Raw genomic sequence first — 16,805 nt, 5'->3', positions numbered from 1 at the left:
TTGGGTTGAGTTGCAATATCAGATTTTTCAGCACCAGCGAGAATAAGCCAGAAGCCCTCAGTATTTTATCTCTCTCCAGAAGCCCTCCTGGTTTTCATAAGACTAGTGCAATCTCGAAGAATTGATAATTGCAAATTATTTTACTTACACGATCTCAAAACCTTCTCCGGATTGAACACAAAATCCATTTTATATCCTGTAACATTGACGATCCTGTCCTGTGCTCCTCTCTTGTTCATTATATTTTACAATGACCACTTTCTGTTTTTTGTAGTTATCGTATGATTTGTTCTTGAATGGGGATTGACTTCATTATTCATATAAAAATGCCAAAGGAGACAAGTCCGAACCCAAATTCACAAGAGGAGGTAAAAAGAGTTTCTTGTTGAACAATGAGTTATTTGTGTTGTTCTCCAATTGAAACACTAATTCGCATACAAAAAGTCTAATAACCCTGAAAAATGTGTACTAGGACAACTGTTTTTTGTTTCTCTTCGAAATATTTAGGTTTTTACCATAACAAGACAATCTGAATTGAAATAAAAGACTGTTTGAATAAACTGTATAGTGCCAAGATTTTTTAATTTCGATTGAGGATGTTAGCAAAGTGGAACTCATGAAAAACTTCGAGAAATAAAATAAATTGTTTTGTTGGGTGGTTTTCCCTAAATGTATGGGGTGTTAATTATAAGAATAGCTCGAACTATGCCCGAGGCGCAAACTTCAGTAAAAAGAGGCGAGACTTTGTATTTAATCCAATCATTCAGAAAACGCCAAATCCGCAAATTTAACCTGATGCCGCCTAAAATGGAACATTTTGGACTGCAAAATGTATAGGAAGGTGAAATTCGGTGTTCTCATGATCGCTATTTAGAAAAATATTGAACGGATAAAAGAAGACCCAAAGTGAGTTCCGTTGGTGCCCTGTTTCTGTACAAAGAGCTAGTCTGCCTGTTATTTTTAGAATGACAAAATCTTAGTTTTGTTGTTTGAACCTTCATTTAACCAATGACTAGTTAAGCTGGTGAATTAAGTTAGTTAGTTAAAACTGATGGGCGTTTCATCAACCAGTTGAGTCCCTATGGAGGTCTTATTGGATTTATAACTCGCCACTAAACAAGTACACAAAGATTTTAATAAATTTAGGTCTTCTTGCCACATTTGATGATGCTGGCCGATTCATCCAAGATCTATTTAACGTAGGACCAGGTTATGTTTATGTGATCTCATATAAAAATGACAGCTGTTTGACCATCTTTCTCGAATTTTTTAAACCACAAATTTTTTAACTTTATACTTTTTTTTTACTTTTTCATCCAATTTTTTGTTCCAATTAACGGAATGGTGAGTACCGAATCAAATGTGCTAAACCTTGAAACTTTTCTTAATTGAATGGAAACTTGTATTGTTGAACTACGTAGTGTTTGCACGGGAGACTACAACGACTGTTTTTGCTTTTCTCGGCCTTCAAAATTCCAAGACCTAACTCCTGAATTGATAATTTTTTTTCAGGCTGACCAAACATTTTCACGAATGAGCCTAGAACTTAGAGAACTATCGGTTCATATACCTTAGAGCATTCCTTTTTACCCGCAGCACTCTTTTGAAAAATCAAGAGAAAGTTTTTTAAGCCAAAGGATCAAGAAAACTCCGATTTTTGTAGGACCTGCTCAAAGATCCTGTTGTTGATTGGAATCTATTAGACTGCTCACAACTCCACTAAAAACATTCATATATAACTGCCAAAACCACTCTTTTCTACAAGGAAAAACACAGCGGCTTGTGCAAGAGAAAAGAATTGCTTCTATAAGCTAAATAATGAGAGAGTTATTGACGAAATTTGAAGAACCCTTGTCGTTGAGTTCAATTTTTTTGCCTTTACTTTGCCGGAAAGAGTACTGAATCTTTATGTTGAAGACAAATCGTTGAAAACCGGGAAGCCATATAAGATGAAAAATTTTAAAAATTCTAATGGAATAGGAAGTTTGCTCCTTCACTCAGCTTTGTTTTACTAAAATGAATTCTCTCTTCAAAGGAAAAAACAGATGGTCAAAGATTCATGGCAAAGTCTCCCCACCGACACTACCTCTGATGCCCAAATGAACGAATACTGAAGAAAGTCAAAGAATTTGACTGAGAAAAATTGTTAGAGCGGACAACGTGCTCAAAATGTTTCTTTGTGAGTTCTTGAGTGCCACTTCCTGTTCAGTGCCACTTCTTGTTCCTTGCCACTTCTTGTTCTGTTAGCAAGCTTAAATTTTCTCTTCACATTTCGGTTTCCAGTTTTCAATGTTTCTTCTTTCAAAAAGGAAAGATTCCACAGATTCAGTATCCCCTACAACAATATAAAGGCGCAAATGTTGAACTCGGCAACCAGGGTGCATCCAATTTCGCCAATTCGTCTCTATTCATTTAGCTAAACGAAGAATTAGGACTTTTTTGCAAAAAAATTAATGAGCTTTTCTTATAGAAAAAAGTGGTTTTGACTGTTATAGCGGTCCAATCGATTCGAATCAGTAACCGGAGTTTCGAGCAGTTCCGACAAAAACTGACGTTTTATTATCTTTTCCTAAAAAATATGATTATTGATTTTTAGAAGAGTGCTCGGAATAAATTGTGAGTGATAAAAACGGATAGTTTTCTCATTTCCAGTCCAATGCATTTAAGTCTTTGTTCAACCAGCAAAAAGGTGTTTTGTTCAGGAGTAGGGTCTTTGAATTTTGAAGCCGGAGAAAAACGAACGCATTCGTTATAGTCTTCAGTACACACACTAAGTACTTTGATAAGAAAAAATTACATTTTTTGAAGAAAACTTCCAAAGTCTAGCACAACTGATTTGGTACTCATCATTCCATCAATAAAAAAAAATTGGATGAAAAGGTATAACGTAGAGTTAAAATAAAATTCCAGAAAGATGGTCAAAGCGCTGTCATTCGTATATGAGAACAACCAAACGTAATCTGGTCCTATGTTATATAGTTCTTGGATAAGGCCACCAGCATCATACAATGTGGCATCATAAAATTTTGACATCTTTTGGTACTAGTCTGGCGGCCAGTTAACAATCCCAATAAGTCCTCCATAGGGACGCATCTGGTTCATCGAAAAACATGCCAAATTCTTTTAACTAACTTTTTTCAATGTAACCAAACTAAGTATTTGGTTAATTTCTTTTAAAAAAAAGAACGCTCAAACAAAAAAAACTTACATTTGTCATTCTAAAAACAGCAGGCAGAGTAGCTCTTTTAACAGAAATTCTTACTGACTAGGCACCAGTGGAACTCATTTTGGATAGTTTTGATCAGTAAAATACTTCTCCAATTAACTAAGTTGAGAACACAAAGTTTTACCTTATACATTTGACAGTCCAGCTAATTTCCAGTTCAGAGGGCATAAGGTTGTGAGGGCCAAAACGGCCTTTTCTGAAAAGTTGGGTTTGTATAGTTTGAGCTATTTTTGTAACAAACACCCCATATATGTAGGGAAATCAACCCAATACAACTATTTATTCATTTCTCGCAACTTAATTGTTAAATCCCACTTCGCTTTTTTCAACAACTGAAACTAAAAAAGTTTTGGCCCTATAGAGTTATTCATCCAGTCTTAAAGTTTATTTTTATTGTCTTATTATTGTAAAAATTTAAGTATTTTTGACCAATTTCAATCATTTAGATTTGAAAAAGCGCTGATGAAAGGAAAGCAGAACACGATTGTCAACGCTAGAGGGTATATAATGGAATTTGTATTCGATCGGGAGACGATTTATCAAAACGTGATGAAAATTCTTTACAACTACAATTTCAAAGAGAGTCCACTATTATTATGAAAACCAGGAGGACTACTGGAGGGAGACAATGAGTACTGAGAATCTCTGGTGGATTCTAGCTGGTGCTGAAAAACCTGATATCGCAACTGAACCAAATTCTCCATTACCAGATACATCTCCAACTCTTTCAACTCCTGAAGCGCCACATTATCCTAAATGGAAGCAGCAGTCTTGAAGCGCCAACATTCAGTCTTTGCTTTGTCCCGAAGAAGGAAAAACAGATATCAACTTAAGAAACTTAGAAGGTTTAAGACCATAATTTCTTTATTTATGTGTTAGTTGTTTGTGAAAAATTTTTTTTTGGTTGTTTAGTTGTTTTGGTACCTGGAGATAAAATTTTTCATTTAGAGTGCTGGTTTTGTTCTTAACACGACGTTAAACTTAAAATTAAACCCTTGATTCCGTATTTTTAAATTAAGAATAGGAGACAGATTTTTATTTGGCCACGCCGTGTTGTGATAAAAATCATATTAATCTTGAGACGACATACTACTTCTTTAAACACAAACGCTAAAACACAAACAGTGATTGCAAAACGCAAAATTTTTTTCTCAAGTTCAACTGTTCCATCTCAAATCACGCGCATATGATTCGTCTCTCTACCGTATTGAAAACGCACTAGTTTGAGTAACACTTGGCCAAAAAACTATCCTATCAAAAACAAATGATGACAAAAAATAACCGAAAAATGAGTGAAATTCATCTTATTGTCAAATTATAGCAGTTTCTTGGATTATATATTTCATACGCACACACACACACACATGTTAGTTTTTAAATTTGCAAACTGAGAACATCTATTCTGACTCAAAAAGGATTTGAGATTTTTTCCATTTTGAAATTCAAACTTATCTACCCCAAAAATTTGAAAAAAAAAATTTGAAGTATTTCCAAACCTCCACAAAACCGTGCAAGTTTAACAATTCTTTATCCCCGTATTAATTAGGCCAAAATATTACTATTTTTTTCAGCGCACCAATTTAGCGAAATTTTTCTAAGTTCTTGCCGCAGCACAAAAATGACAAAACCTTACAAATTTTTGGTCAACAACAAAATTGAAAAAAACTTTACAAGTTTTTGTCCCTTGATAAGCCCCCTGGCAAAAGAGAGACAAAAAATGTGCCTCGCGGATCGTCACGGGGGGTGCCCTTATCCGTGACAAAGCGTGTACACGGATCATCACGGGGGAACGTTCCCCCCATGACATAGCGTGCATTAGGGCTCACTACAGACGCAATAGAGTGATTTTGAAAACAGGGCCATGGATAACGGATAAGAACATAGAAAAAGTTCAAATTTATAAAAATTTCGGCGTGAACAATTGTTCCATCAGGGAGCCTTATCATGATAAAAATTATCCTTCAAAAATTGCACCAGCCCTTTGCCATCTTTGAAAGAAGATTTGCCACTTAAGTTTAGCGCAAACTCTTATGACAATTTTATCTTGTAATTTACTCTGAGCTGCTGCTTTTTTGACAATTAATATTACAAATGTAAGATATGTGGCGTGATAGCCGAGAGGTAAGGTGTGTGGTTCACACGCCAATGATTGAGAGTTCAATCCCCTGCCTCCGTGAAGCTGTCTGTGTAAGGATGAGCTCTTACTTAACCATAGCTTCAGGTTGACCATAGCCTGACCAATGTTGGCTGCAATGATGGCACCACGTGAAAGTTTCAGACGCAAAAAAAGGCTATAGTCACCAAAAAAAGAGCAATGATTCTCATGAAAAGATCAGTCTGAAATGTGGAGAATAATACGAAAAAGGGCAGCTGAAAACAGGCTACTGTAGGCCTAGTGCTGTTCCACTGCGATTACGCAGATACTACAATTATTATTATTATTAGTTAGTCTGAGCTGCTGCTTTTTTGACAATTAATGTTACAAATGTAAGATATGCTTTCATTAAAAAATTAATCGGCAAATCAAATCTTATAATTCTACTTCTTTTGAAGAAGTCATGAAACGTTTCATGTTAGCTGATTTATATCAACAGTTTACGTTGATTGCTGACGTTCGAGAGTCGGTGACCTCCTCATTCGTTGCTCCTCTGTCTGTAACTTGCCTCCCGTAGAGTATGTTGAATCCCGTAGAGTAGAATAACATATTTCATTATTTCATAAATAATAAAATTTGTTGATGACCGCTAACAGAAAAGACAACTAGAAAAAAGTGCGATCCAGTAGAATTCCCTTACTTAACAATTTTTGGGTTTTTTTCAAATCCAAGAGCCGCATTTTTGAAAAATACTTCAATTGAAACTGTGGAGAAGGACTCTTTTTAAAATATCTTAGAAACAAAATTGCCAAAAAAGTAAGCAAGCCAAAATTTACACTAGTTCACTTCATAATCAGTCACTTTAGTGGAATGCTAAGAGCCTTTTCCACAAAAAATGAGTCACTACAATCTAATGTCAGAGACAAACAGCGATCCAATTGGGTTATGTCGGTTATGTTAACCCAAGGGTGCTCTTGGCCTAAAAATTTGCGCCAAATGCTGCGAACTCCGTCAATAACTCTCCTTTCGTGTGTTGAAACAGATAGACCCCAATCTTCACAAATAACCATTGACTCATCGCCATTTGCATTGAAGCACATGCACGTAATCGTTCGGCGATCAATTCTAAACAACTCTTGTTGCCAATCCCTCCCAGTACCAAACATCAATATTTTCTGTGGCTTTTGTTTTTGCTGATAATGTGTAACCAAAAGCCAGTATTTAGAGTTCTTATGAAAGCACGCTTGCACCCGGCTTTTTTCAGACAGCATTATGTCATCGAGGTTCTTTATTGCTATCAACGACTGTGATACATCCGAATTCGCCAGTTTCTGGCCGAAAAATCTCTGATTGCCATCCTTCGCTAGAGCACAAACAATTTCACCATTTTCCCAACATTTATTGATTTCTGCTCTCAAGTTTTGTAATGAGTCACAGGTGAAACCAACGGCAGTATAAGCACCGGCCGAGGCAAACAAGGCGAAGCACTCGTTCCGATTTACACAAAGCGTTTTAAGAAACAAATAATTTTTGTGATTAAAAATATAAAGAATCTCATTAAAATCCACTTTTGAAAACTCGCGAGCCAAGGGAAAATATTGACTGTTACATTTACTGTAGAGTGGCTCAGATCGTGGTCTCGTTATCTCGTTCGTCGTCAAATAGAGAGTAAGTTCTCCACCATCTGAAACATGCAGAGATAAGTTCATTGTATAATCTGAAAATTTCACCAAAAAACTGTCCTACCCTAAAACAAATCAACTCGACAAAAAATTAAGAAAACACAAAAAAAAATTAATAAAAAGTTAAGTAAACAATATCAACGGGGCTGAATTCAATTCGACATTTGAGTAAATCTATGTAATAAATTAGCATCCATAATTATTCTAAATTATTTGCCGAAGCTTGATATGGATGTGCAAATTCAACTAGAATAAGGAGCATGGCTTGCTCACGTCTCACTTTCAATTTTTAACAAAAACGAAATAATTGTTTTAAGCAAAACATCATTCAAAGCTAGTTTTTACCAAGGAAAAAGATCGGAAACCAAGAGTGCTTCTGTATGCCAATTAATTTAGTCAGAATCACTACAGGCATTTCTGATTCGTGAGATGCAAGGGTTAGTGTTCTTGTCTTCTACCAACTCAATTACCAGAAGACCTGGGATTTTTTTGTGAACATCCCATGAAAACAGATCGATAATCATGTTTGCTTAGTTTTAAGCGAACATTGGATGCATTACCAAAAAATTTTGCTATAAATCTACATTCTGAGTTTCATAGCCTCTTTTTAACAAGGCGTCCAATTTTTAAAACTGAGCTAGCTTGATTGCCAATTTAAATTTATGGGATTCTCAAAAACTAGAACGGCATTCAGACGAAATGAATTTTTACTATTCGAAAAAAGAGTTGAGTTCTTGCCTCACAAACTAATATCGCTCCTATTTCTTTTGTAATTTAGAACCCCGAAAAGCATATGATCAATCACTTATGTTACAGCCTAAACACGAAGTCGCTGTTCAATTGTTACAACTACCAGCCCCTTCCAATCAGGAAACTTCTGATGTTTTAAATATTGCCGAAGAGATGAATTCTTTCCAAGTGTGCATTTTAGGGGTCGGGTGGCTCACTTAGTAGCTTTTCAGTTAACTTTGACATTTCTTATCGCTTAAAGCTAAGCAAGTTTGATTATCATTCTATTTTCAAGAGATGCTCACAAAAACTTCCCATGTTTTCTACAGCTAGAACACCACTCAGACGAATTGCTTGTTTACTTTTCGAAAAGAGAGTTCAGTTCTGGCTCAAGAATTAATGTCGCTCCTATTTCTTTTGTAAGATTAATTAAGTTTGTCAAGATTATTCACTTAACTCACAACCTATACACAAGATGCTACATATTATATTAAAGTTACTTGTCCAATTCCCATCATGAAATTTGTAATTTTCCAAGTTTTGCGTGCTCAGAAGAGTCAAAATCTTTTCCAGCGTTAATGTGTATGATCCCGTGGCTCATTTAGTCCGTGGCTTTCCAGGTAACGTCGCCATTTCTCAATAAAGAAAACATTGGGCATTAGACGAAAAACAAGATAGGAGAACCAGCTGTCAAGTCGAAATATTTTTGACATACTATCAAGCTTCAAAGGTTTAGCTTCCGACTCTTCAACTACTCCTGATCCTCATTCAGAGGTGTTTTCACGTTATAATTATTAGCTCTCTTTGGGCCGTAAAATTCTATGCTCTGGGATATTGTATCTAAGAAACCATAAAAGTTCTTTAATAAGAAATTTTTGGATCTACCTTTTTTTTGTCTGACAACCCCCTGAGATGTTGTGAAAAAAACCTTCTGAAGTCAAATGATGAAGTTTTCTCGTTGAGGGCCAAGGTAAATATGATATATTCGGTGTACTAGGTGATCCAAAAGACGTCATTTCAGATCACTTTTTAGTTTTGTATGGTCTTATGAATGGTATCAAAAGTGCCATACAACCATACGTGTATTGCACATGGTTTCAAGAAACATTTTGTATAGTTGGAGCTAGAATAGCTTTCGCCATTTTAAAATACTCATGCATGTGATCGAGTTATTCGAAATTTCCAAAATTCGCTATGTTGAGTCTGTAAGTTCTTTGTATGTACAGTCTGATGATGAGAGAAATGTGAAACACTCTGTGCAGTGTTGACCAATAATGTAAATGAGGCTGCAAAGAAGAGAGACAGACTGGGATGTTTCTTAATCGACTCTGGGCAGACTGGCAGAAGTATTTATACTGATATTTGACTGGTACAGTAATGGTTACAATTGAAAATCAATGATACAGCGCTGAAACTCACTGCGACCAAGGTCCGGGTACTTCAATTTCAGCTGGTAGCCACATGTAGTGTGGTAGTATTCAGTCAACTCCGTAAACCCAACCCTAAACCAAACCCTGTGAACAGGGTATATGGGGTTAGGGTCAACTCTAACAAGAGAATGACCTTGCAAGCAGCCCTAGCAAGAAGACAACCAGCAACCCTAGCTCAAGAAAGGGAGCTTCAACTCAAGCAGAAACCAAAAAGAGAGTAATGCTGGACAGTGTGCAGAGCAAGCTAACCCAAAGCAGTCAACCTCCAAGCAGAGACTAGTGCCTGACACTACTGTGGAAGCACAGAGTCAACTCAGTGGCCAGAAGCCAATTTCAACAAACTTGAGGGAGGGCTCCAACAGATGTCTTTTTTGCGGCAAGGTCTCCAAAGGAGGCATAGAGATCAACAGACACCTCAACACTCAAAACACATTCTTCAGTATTCTTCAGTACGTACCAAATCACCTGGAACACGGAGGAACCAATCGTAGCCAATCAGAAGCCGAGAAAAACGCTTCAAAGCAGCCCAACGGTTTCTGGAGGTCCCAGCTAATCAGAAGCTGAGAAAAGTGCTCGCAAAAAACAGCCTTACACCTCCAGTCAATCACAGGCATAGAAAAAATCTGAAACAACCCAACAGTTCTCTGAGCTCTCAGCCAATCAGATCACGAGAAAATCCTTGATTCAAAGTAGGTTAGCTCAGGATTTCTGAGTGCCAGCATCAACCCGACCACCCAGCTCTTGAGAAGCCAGAGACGGAACGCGTCGAGCAAATGCTCATCTTCAACCCTCAACTCTCATTGAAATCTGGACTCAGCTCTCTATCCGACCAAGTGTGCATTCCATTATACGGATTCATCTTTCATACAATCCTCACCAACGCCGCAACCAGTCCGCGGGACAACCTACTCCGGAAAGCAAGCTTGGATCGGGATATGAAGCTGCTGCAAGGCCCTACAAGAAAAGCAAAACCAAACAACCGATCACTGGACACATTATAAAATTCAAATCATCTGAACAACAACTGAAGATATCAAATTAGAGCGGGCTGCTACACATCACACAATACGGGATCTCTTTATGTATGCTGATCTAATTTGACAAAAGATATAATAAATTGAAAGCAATGATATATTGCTAAGACTTTTTTGTGCTACAACTCTCAATTTAAAAACTGGGGGACTTAAAGTGTTAATTTATAAAAGAAAAAGTATAAATATAAACGCGTACTAATTGCCAGTTGAATCGTGTTGAGCTGCTGTGTAGAGGGGTTTCAGCATGGGGAGTTGAGCACTTCTTGATGAATCTGAGTAGTAGTAATTAACGCCTTAAAGTATGCGGTCGATACGCGGGATTAATCATCCGTTCATTTCTAGCAGCTCCTATTCTACAAAAACTGTATCTGGACCCAGTTTTAACACATTTTTTTTTTGTCAAAAGAAGTTTGAGTTCCCGGGTCAACGATCATACAACTTCCTTTGATTTCGTACTAGATCATATATGATTCTTAGTAATCATACTAGGTCATATATGATTTTCATGAATTCTTGGTAGTCATACAAGGACCATATATAATTTCCTAGAAATGATACAGGGATCATACAAAAAAATTGTAGACTAAAAACTGTATAATTTTTGTTTTCTTTTGAAATTGAAGAAAATTCTTGGAAATCATACAAGGTCATATATGACGCATAAAACAATGACTGGTGCCACAAATTCCCGTATAATGTAATCAGAGGACTTATTAAATTATTATATCGCATGTGCAAGCCACATTTGATTCTTTGTGTGCGCTAAAAGAATAACTTTGCGGTTTAAACCTATTCAAAAAACGAATTTTAGGTTATATGAAAATTTTTTTCGTGATTATTTTTTGTAAAGGAGCTTTTATAAGTATAAACTGGCTTCAGAGTATGTCAAAAATTTTGTTATCTATTTGGACCTACTCTTTTATTTAGTGCCCAACTTTGCAAATGATATTGTACGTTAGGGTCCTATGGCGGATCACAATGTGATGCCGGGGTATCATATAGGTGATGCCCTACCGAAAAAAAAACTAAAAAACAGAAATGGTAAAAGATTTTCGAAAAATAGATGTATAATTCTTGGTATTCGTACTAGGATCATATATGATTTCTTGGTAATCATACAAGGATCATATATGATTTCTTTGGTTTCATACAAGGATCGTACTAAGAAATCATGTATGGACAGTATGAAATCATATATGATCTTTGTATGAAATCAAAGAAACTTCAACCTAGGTTGTATTAAAACTTAGCAAAAATACACCAAAATCTAGACTAAACCGATGAGAGACCGTACAATAACAAATTTATTTTAATCTCATTAAGGCACCAAAATTTTTGTGACCAATTCGCAACCAGAATTGCTCCAAATTTCCTTAATGGATCTTTTCCATTTGTGCCCCCAGCTTAGTGGTCGCATATTATTTTCTTCCCTCAGACGCACGTGCCATATTTTTACATAATGACTTACTATGTAATGCCACGTGCTCTGTATGGGGGGGCATAAGGTACTGGAGGAGCACAAACGGAAAAGATCCTCTCTAATATATAAATAGACTCTCTTACTATCCTCATACTGTATCGTTTGCTCAAAATCAGCGAAACACAAATTTAAAGTAAATCTGATTGGAAGTTTCCTCTCCGTTTATATTCATTACCCTAGTCGAGGCAGGATGTTAATCTTGCAAGATCTTGCAAGATTCTTGCAAAATAATTTTAAACTTGCAACATCTTGCAAGAGGATGTTAATCTTGCAAGATCTTGCAAGAGGATGTTAAGCTTACAAGATCTTGCAAGATGCTTTCAAGATTAACATCTTCTTGCAAGATTTTGCAAGATTAACATCGAAAAGTCTGCCTTTATTGAATCGTTCTATCATGTTGCCGTTTTTGATAAGTTTTGTGAACAATATAGCTTTCAATGACTGTGGCTAATTTGTTTCCAGTTACATCCATCTGAGCTTTTTTATTGTTTTATCTGACTTTTTTTCAAGAAAAACGCTCTTTCTCTGGCTCCAAGCACATAGGACCACCACAACGGTTCAGTTACCACGATTTCTATTCATAAGTAGTCACATGAGTTGAATCATAAGCCTAGATCACGCAAAAAAGTTGACTTTTTCGACTCATACTATTTATATACTGACCTTTTGTTTCAAATGCTGTCTGAAACTCTCTACAGGCCGACAGGCAGTGAATGTTTGTCCCACAAGTGAACAGTTCATAGCATTTGTTCGCCCACGCACCACTGTAACATGTATCTGAAATGATTAGAGGATACTTTTTGGGAATTCTTTTTCCACAAACTTTCTCAAAAATTCCTTTAATGTCCATAAGTTTGACGGTTCCATCAGCGAAACACCAGTTGCCTGTTCCAACTTCGCCGTGGCCCGTGTAGTAAATAATTGGTTGAATTTTTTTTTCCAAACAGTGCCTCGCGAATTCATTAATTTTATCAAACGCAAAAGACCTCGTGCTTTTCAGTATCCTAGCCGAGTCGTACAGTTCTTTCCCAACTCCGTTCTCCATTCTGTCAAGGTCTTTGGTCAAATTTAAATAACTGCCCAGTTCTCGCGTTAATGTATTTTCCTCAGAATGACGTCGTTTCGAGATAGCTATGTTAGCTGGTGGTTCTGTCGCCCCACAAATGAGCAGCCATTTCCGTGATTCGGTTGTAACAAACCATTCATTTATTTCTGATATTTTTGTCACGCCTTGCCCGATTGCGGAGCCTGCAAGCATTTCGAGTTAAGCTAACAATGATGATAGTTAGTTTAAATGAGTACCTGTTTCATGCTTTTAAGAGTTAAAAACGTGCTCAGAGAAAAACATTTGACATGTGTTTTCTAAATATAAAGATATACATACGATGTATATCTTTATAAAGATATATACGATGTTTATGTTTTTTGTCAAATGTTCACAGTTGAACTCAAATATATAAATTACATAATAATCTGTTGTGATCAGGTGTACTGTCGCAAGAGAGATTAAATAAAATAATTAACTGCACCATTGTCCCGCATCAGTTGTAAAATTAATTGTCTCTATATGATCAGAAGTATAATATACAAACAATTCTGGCGCAATCTAAGTCATCAATTACGAAACAAAGACAAAATTTTTTGTGTTGAATCATACGTTCGTGTTTTTCACCTATAGCAACAAACTTGCAGAAATTTAAAAAATAGATTCTCAACAATTATGAAGCGACAAAATGAGCTCTAAGAAACGAGCCGGTCAAAAACCTGTAAAGATAAAAGAAAGGAAAATAAAGGAAGAGTAGAGCCTGAAACTAAAAGCGTAGTACATCCGGTTGTTCGACAAAAAGGTGTACGCTATTAATTGCCACAAACTACAAGATGTCAACTTTCTGATACCACAAATAGTGATAAAGATCCTCTAAACAGCGTTCTGAAAAACGATTTGAACAATGTTTCTGACTTACAGTTGCTAGAACTCAGATTTTTAAAGCTAAGCCAGACCGTTTAACATGAGGTAACTTTCTAGAGAAGAGGTTGAAGGAACGCCGAACCCAACCAGGGCTCTTAAATATTTTTTTTTTAAAAATGATACATTGATTTTAAATTTGGTATATATGTACAGACAAACTCTATTTTTTAGTTAAAATAGAGCAGCATTTATACTAGGTTCTTGAAAAACAAAACCAGTGAGACGATTTCCAGTAAATGTAATAAGATTTCACCTTTGTCACTTCTAAGATCTCGGAAAACAACGAGAATAGTCGGGGATCTTATCGACATGCTTACTGGAGTTGTTAGATGCCCTGCCCATCAGGAAACCCGCAAATATAGGTTTGATGATCGGAAAACGTTTTTAAAAACTTCTGGACAGAACTTCAGAGAAAATTTCTCAAGATCCTATCGGGAAAAACTAAACTGAAAAAAAATACCACAGACTTAAGACAACAATTTTACCATTTGTACCGATGAAGGCCAGGAAACAATGAGTTTTGTTAGGTTTTCTGGAGCAGCGACGGATAGTAGTACAATAAATTGTAAGAAAAATGAAAATAAACAGAATAATAAAAATATTAATGACATTAATATTAATAATTGTAAAGATAATAAAATTAATAGTAATAGTAATATTAATAGTAATTGTAATAGTACTAATAATAATATTAAAATCACTAAAAACGTCATAAATTTTTTTATTCGGTAGAAAACGTCGAATCGACTGACAGAGGGGTTTGTGCAAATTGATATAATATTTTGGAAGACAATCTAACCCCAGTGGAGTAGTAGTGACGGCACGTTTGACTTACAGTTCTAGGCTAGTTGTTATTTCTCTCCTATCCAATTATCTGTTACCAGTTGGAAACTCTTGTTAGTTAAAATGTATATGAAAAAAAGAAAACAAAAAAAATGACAAACTAATTTTCTCTCTTTTGAGCCACGAAGCAACCGTTTCACGGGCCACATTGTTATCGTATGCACTTAAGTTAGAAAATGATGTTTGATGGTCACGATGACCTTGTACATAGGCTAAAAAATGGGCAATTCATTTTTACACTAATACATGTTGGCTATTATATCACATATGTAGATAAAGAGTTTATAAATAACTAGCAGGCCCGCAAAAGTATAACAAGATCATTTGAAAAAAAGTTTTAAAATTCATTTTTTTTCTACCACCTCGGGCTGGAACACATGCCCCTTGTTCAACAGCCATAGGTATTACGTTATGTTACCGATGTGTTTGGTTTAGTATAATACCTCCAAGTCACAGCAATTTTGTGTTCAACTTTTTTTGGCTTTGCTGACCCTTATAATTAGGGAGCGCTCAGACTTGTACAGATAACGAAAATCTACATAGTGTCGTAGCGTAACGCATGTAATACGTTAGGCTGCATTTTTAAGGAGCGTAAAAAAGAGAAGAAACAAGATATGGAGGGAGAGAAAACAGAAAAAAGAAAAAAGACAGAAAGGAATGAGAAAAGAAAGAAACGAAAGGGCAAAACGAGACAGAAGACAAAGGAAAGACAGAAGAAAGAAAAAGGGCAGCAAAACAGAACAGAAAAAGAGAGAAAAGAAAGACAGAAAAGACAAAAGAAAGAGAAAAAAGACAAAAGAAAGGAAGAGAAAGAGAGAAAAGCAAGATAAAACGAGAGAAAAAATGACAGAAAAAAAGACAAAATAGAGAGAAAAAATGGGTGGACGAAAAAGAAAAAGTCAAAAAAGACAAAGGAAACAGAGAAAGAAAAACAAACGAAAAAAAGAGCAAGAGAGAAAGGAGGGAAAAGAAAAAAAAGGACAGAAAAGAAAGAAAAGAAAGACAAACAAAAAAGAGAAAATAAATCGAGAAACGAAAGACAGAAAAGAAAGAGACAAAAGACAGAAAAGCAAGAGAGAAGTAAGAGAGAAAAACAGGAGAGAGGGAGAGAAAAGGCAAAAAGAGAGAAAGAGGGAGCAGAAAGAAACAAATGAGAAAAGAAAGGAAAAAAGAACAGAAAGGAAAGAGTTAAAAGAAAGAGAGAAAAGAGACAGAATTGAAAGACAGGAAAGAGAAACGCAAGATAAAAGAAAAAGAAATCAAGAGAGAAAAGAAAGACAGAAAAAACACAAAAGAGCGGTAGAAAAAAGAAAAACAGAAAGGAAAGAGAAATGAACGAGAAAATAAAGAGAAACGACAGAGGAACGAAAGAGAAAACGAATGAACAAATAAAGGCAGGAAAAAACAGAAAAAAAAACAGACAAAAGCAATAGAGAAAAGAGAAAAATGAAATACAGAAAAGAAAACGACAGAAAGCAAAAAAAGAGAAGAAAGCAGAAAGAACAGAGAAAAAAAGAGAACGAGAGAGACAGAAAAGAAAAACAAAAAACGAAAAGAGGCAGAAAATACTATTAGAAAGAAATGAGAGAAAAGAAAAACCAAAGACAGAAAAGACAGAGAAAAGCAAGAGAAAAGAAAGACAGAAAAGTGAGCGAGACAATAAAGAAGAGCTAAACAGGAACAAAAGAGAGAAAGGATGAGAAAAAAAGGCAGAAACAACAGAAAAGAGAAAACAAAGAGAAAAAAAAGCAGAGAAGAAAGAGTACAGTAAGACAGAGAAGAAATAGAAAGGAAAGAGGAAAGAACGACAAGCTAAAGAGAGGAACGAAAAAGAGAAAAACCATTAAGAAACTAAAAGGAGAAAAGAAAGAATAAAAAAGAGAAAACCGCAGACAAGTACAGAAAAAGAGAAAAAAGCAGAACGACAGAAGAGAGAGAGAGAAAAGCAAAAGAAAAGGAGAGATAAAGAAAGGAAAAAAGAAAGAGAAAAGAAAGTGAAACGAAAGATAAAAAGCAGAAGAGACAGAGAAAAAGAAATATAACCAAAAACAAAACTAAGGAAGGAGAAAACAAAAAGAAAAAGAAGGAGCAAAGAAAGAAAGAAACGGCAGAGAAAAGATATTCCTTCGAAAGTGAAAACGAAAAATAGACCAAATTCTTCACAGCCTAACTTTTGAAAAAAAATGGCAACAAAAGATTCAGTTAATTAAACTTCAGTTGTTCAAAACTTTTATGAGACTGAGATCAAGCAAAACTGAAAACGAAAGAAGCAAAAGATTGTTTAAAAACTGGTCACGCAAACATTCACGTAAAAAGT

The 16,805-nt window shown here is 35.7% G+C and overlaps 1 protein-coding gene across 4 annotated transcripts; it reads right to left on the bottom strand.

Moving 5' to 3' along the window:
- Positions 1–6,068: 6,068 nt before the first annotated feature.
- Positions 6,069–13,104, bottom strand: LOC142350295 (uncharacterized). 4 transcript variants are annotated; one of them, XR_012760872.1, is made up of 4 exons: positions 12,340–13,104; positions 10,393–10,489; positions 6,931–7,005; positions 6,069–6,446 (listed from the first exon to the last, which is right to left on the bottom strand). XR_012760872.1 is itself a non-coding variant. In XM_075402098.1 (3 exons), coding segments are annotated over exons 1-3 (693 nt in total). In that variant the 5' UTR covers positions 12,935–13,104; the 3' UTR covers positions 6,069–7,004. The 4 variants fall into 4 exon arrangements, 3 of the variants coding, with proteins under 3 accessions (XP_075258213.1, XP_075258214.1, XP_075258212.1); XM_075402098.1 differs by having other exon boundaries at positions 6,069–7,005; XM_075402099.1 differs by lacking the exon at positions 10,393–10,489.
- Positions 13,105–16,805: the final 3,701 nt, after the last annotated feature.

Source organism: Convolutriloba macropyga, chromosome 12, assembly GCF_964194025.1.
Source record: "Convolutriloba macropyga chromosome 12, txConMacr16.3, whole genome shotgun sequence".
NCBI lineage: Eukaryota > Metazoa > Xenacoelomorpha > Acoela > Convolutidae > Convolutriloba > Convolutriloba macropyga.
Note: the sequence above shows the minus strand (reverse complement) of the source record. Positions and strands in the feature narration are given on the sequence as shown.

Coding starts and splice junctions, on each gene's coding strand:
- LOC142350295 (XM_075402097.1), bottom strand. CDS start 12,934: ATGCTTGCAGGCTCCGCAATCGGGCAAGGCGTGACAAAAATATCAGAA. Junction 7,006..12,339: donor GACAGCATTTGAAACAAAAG/GTCAGTATATAA, acceptor TGCATGTTTCAG/ATGGTGGAGAACTTACTCTC.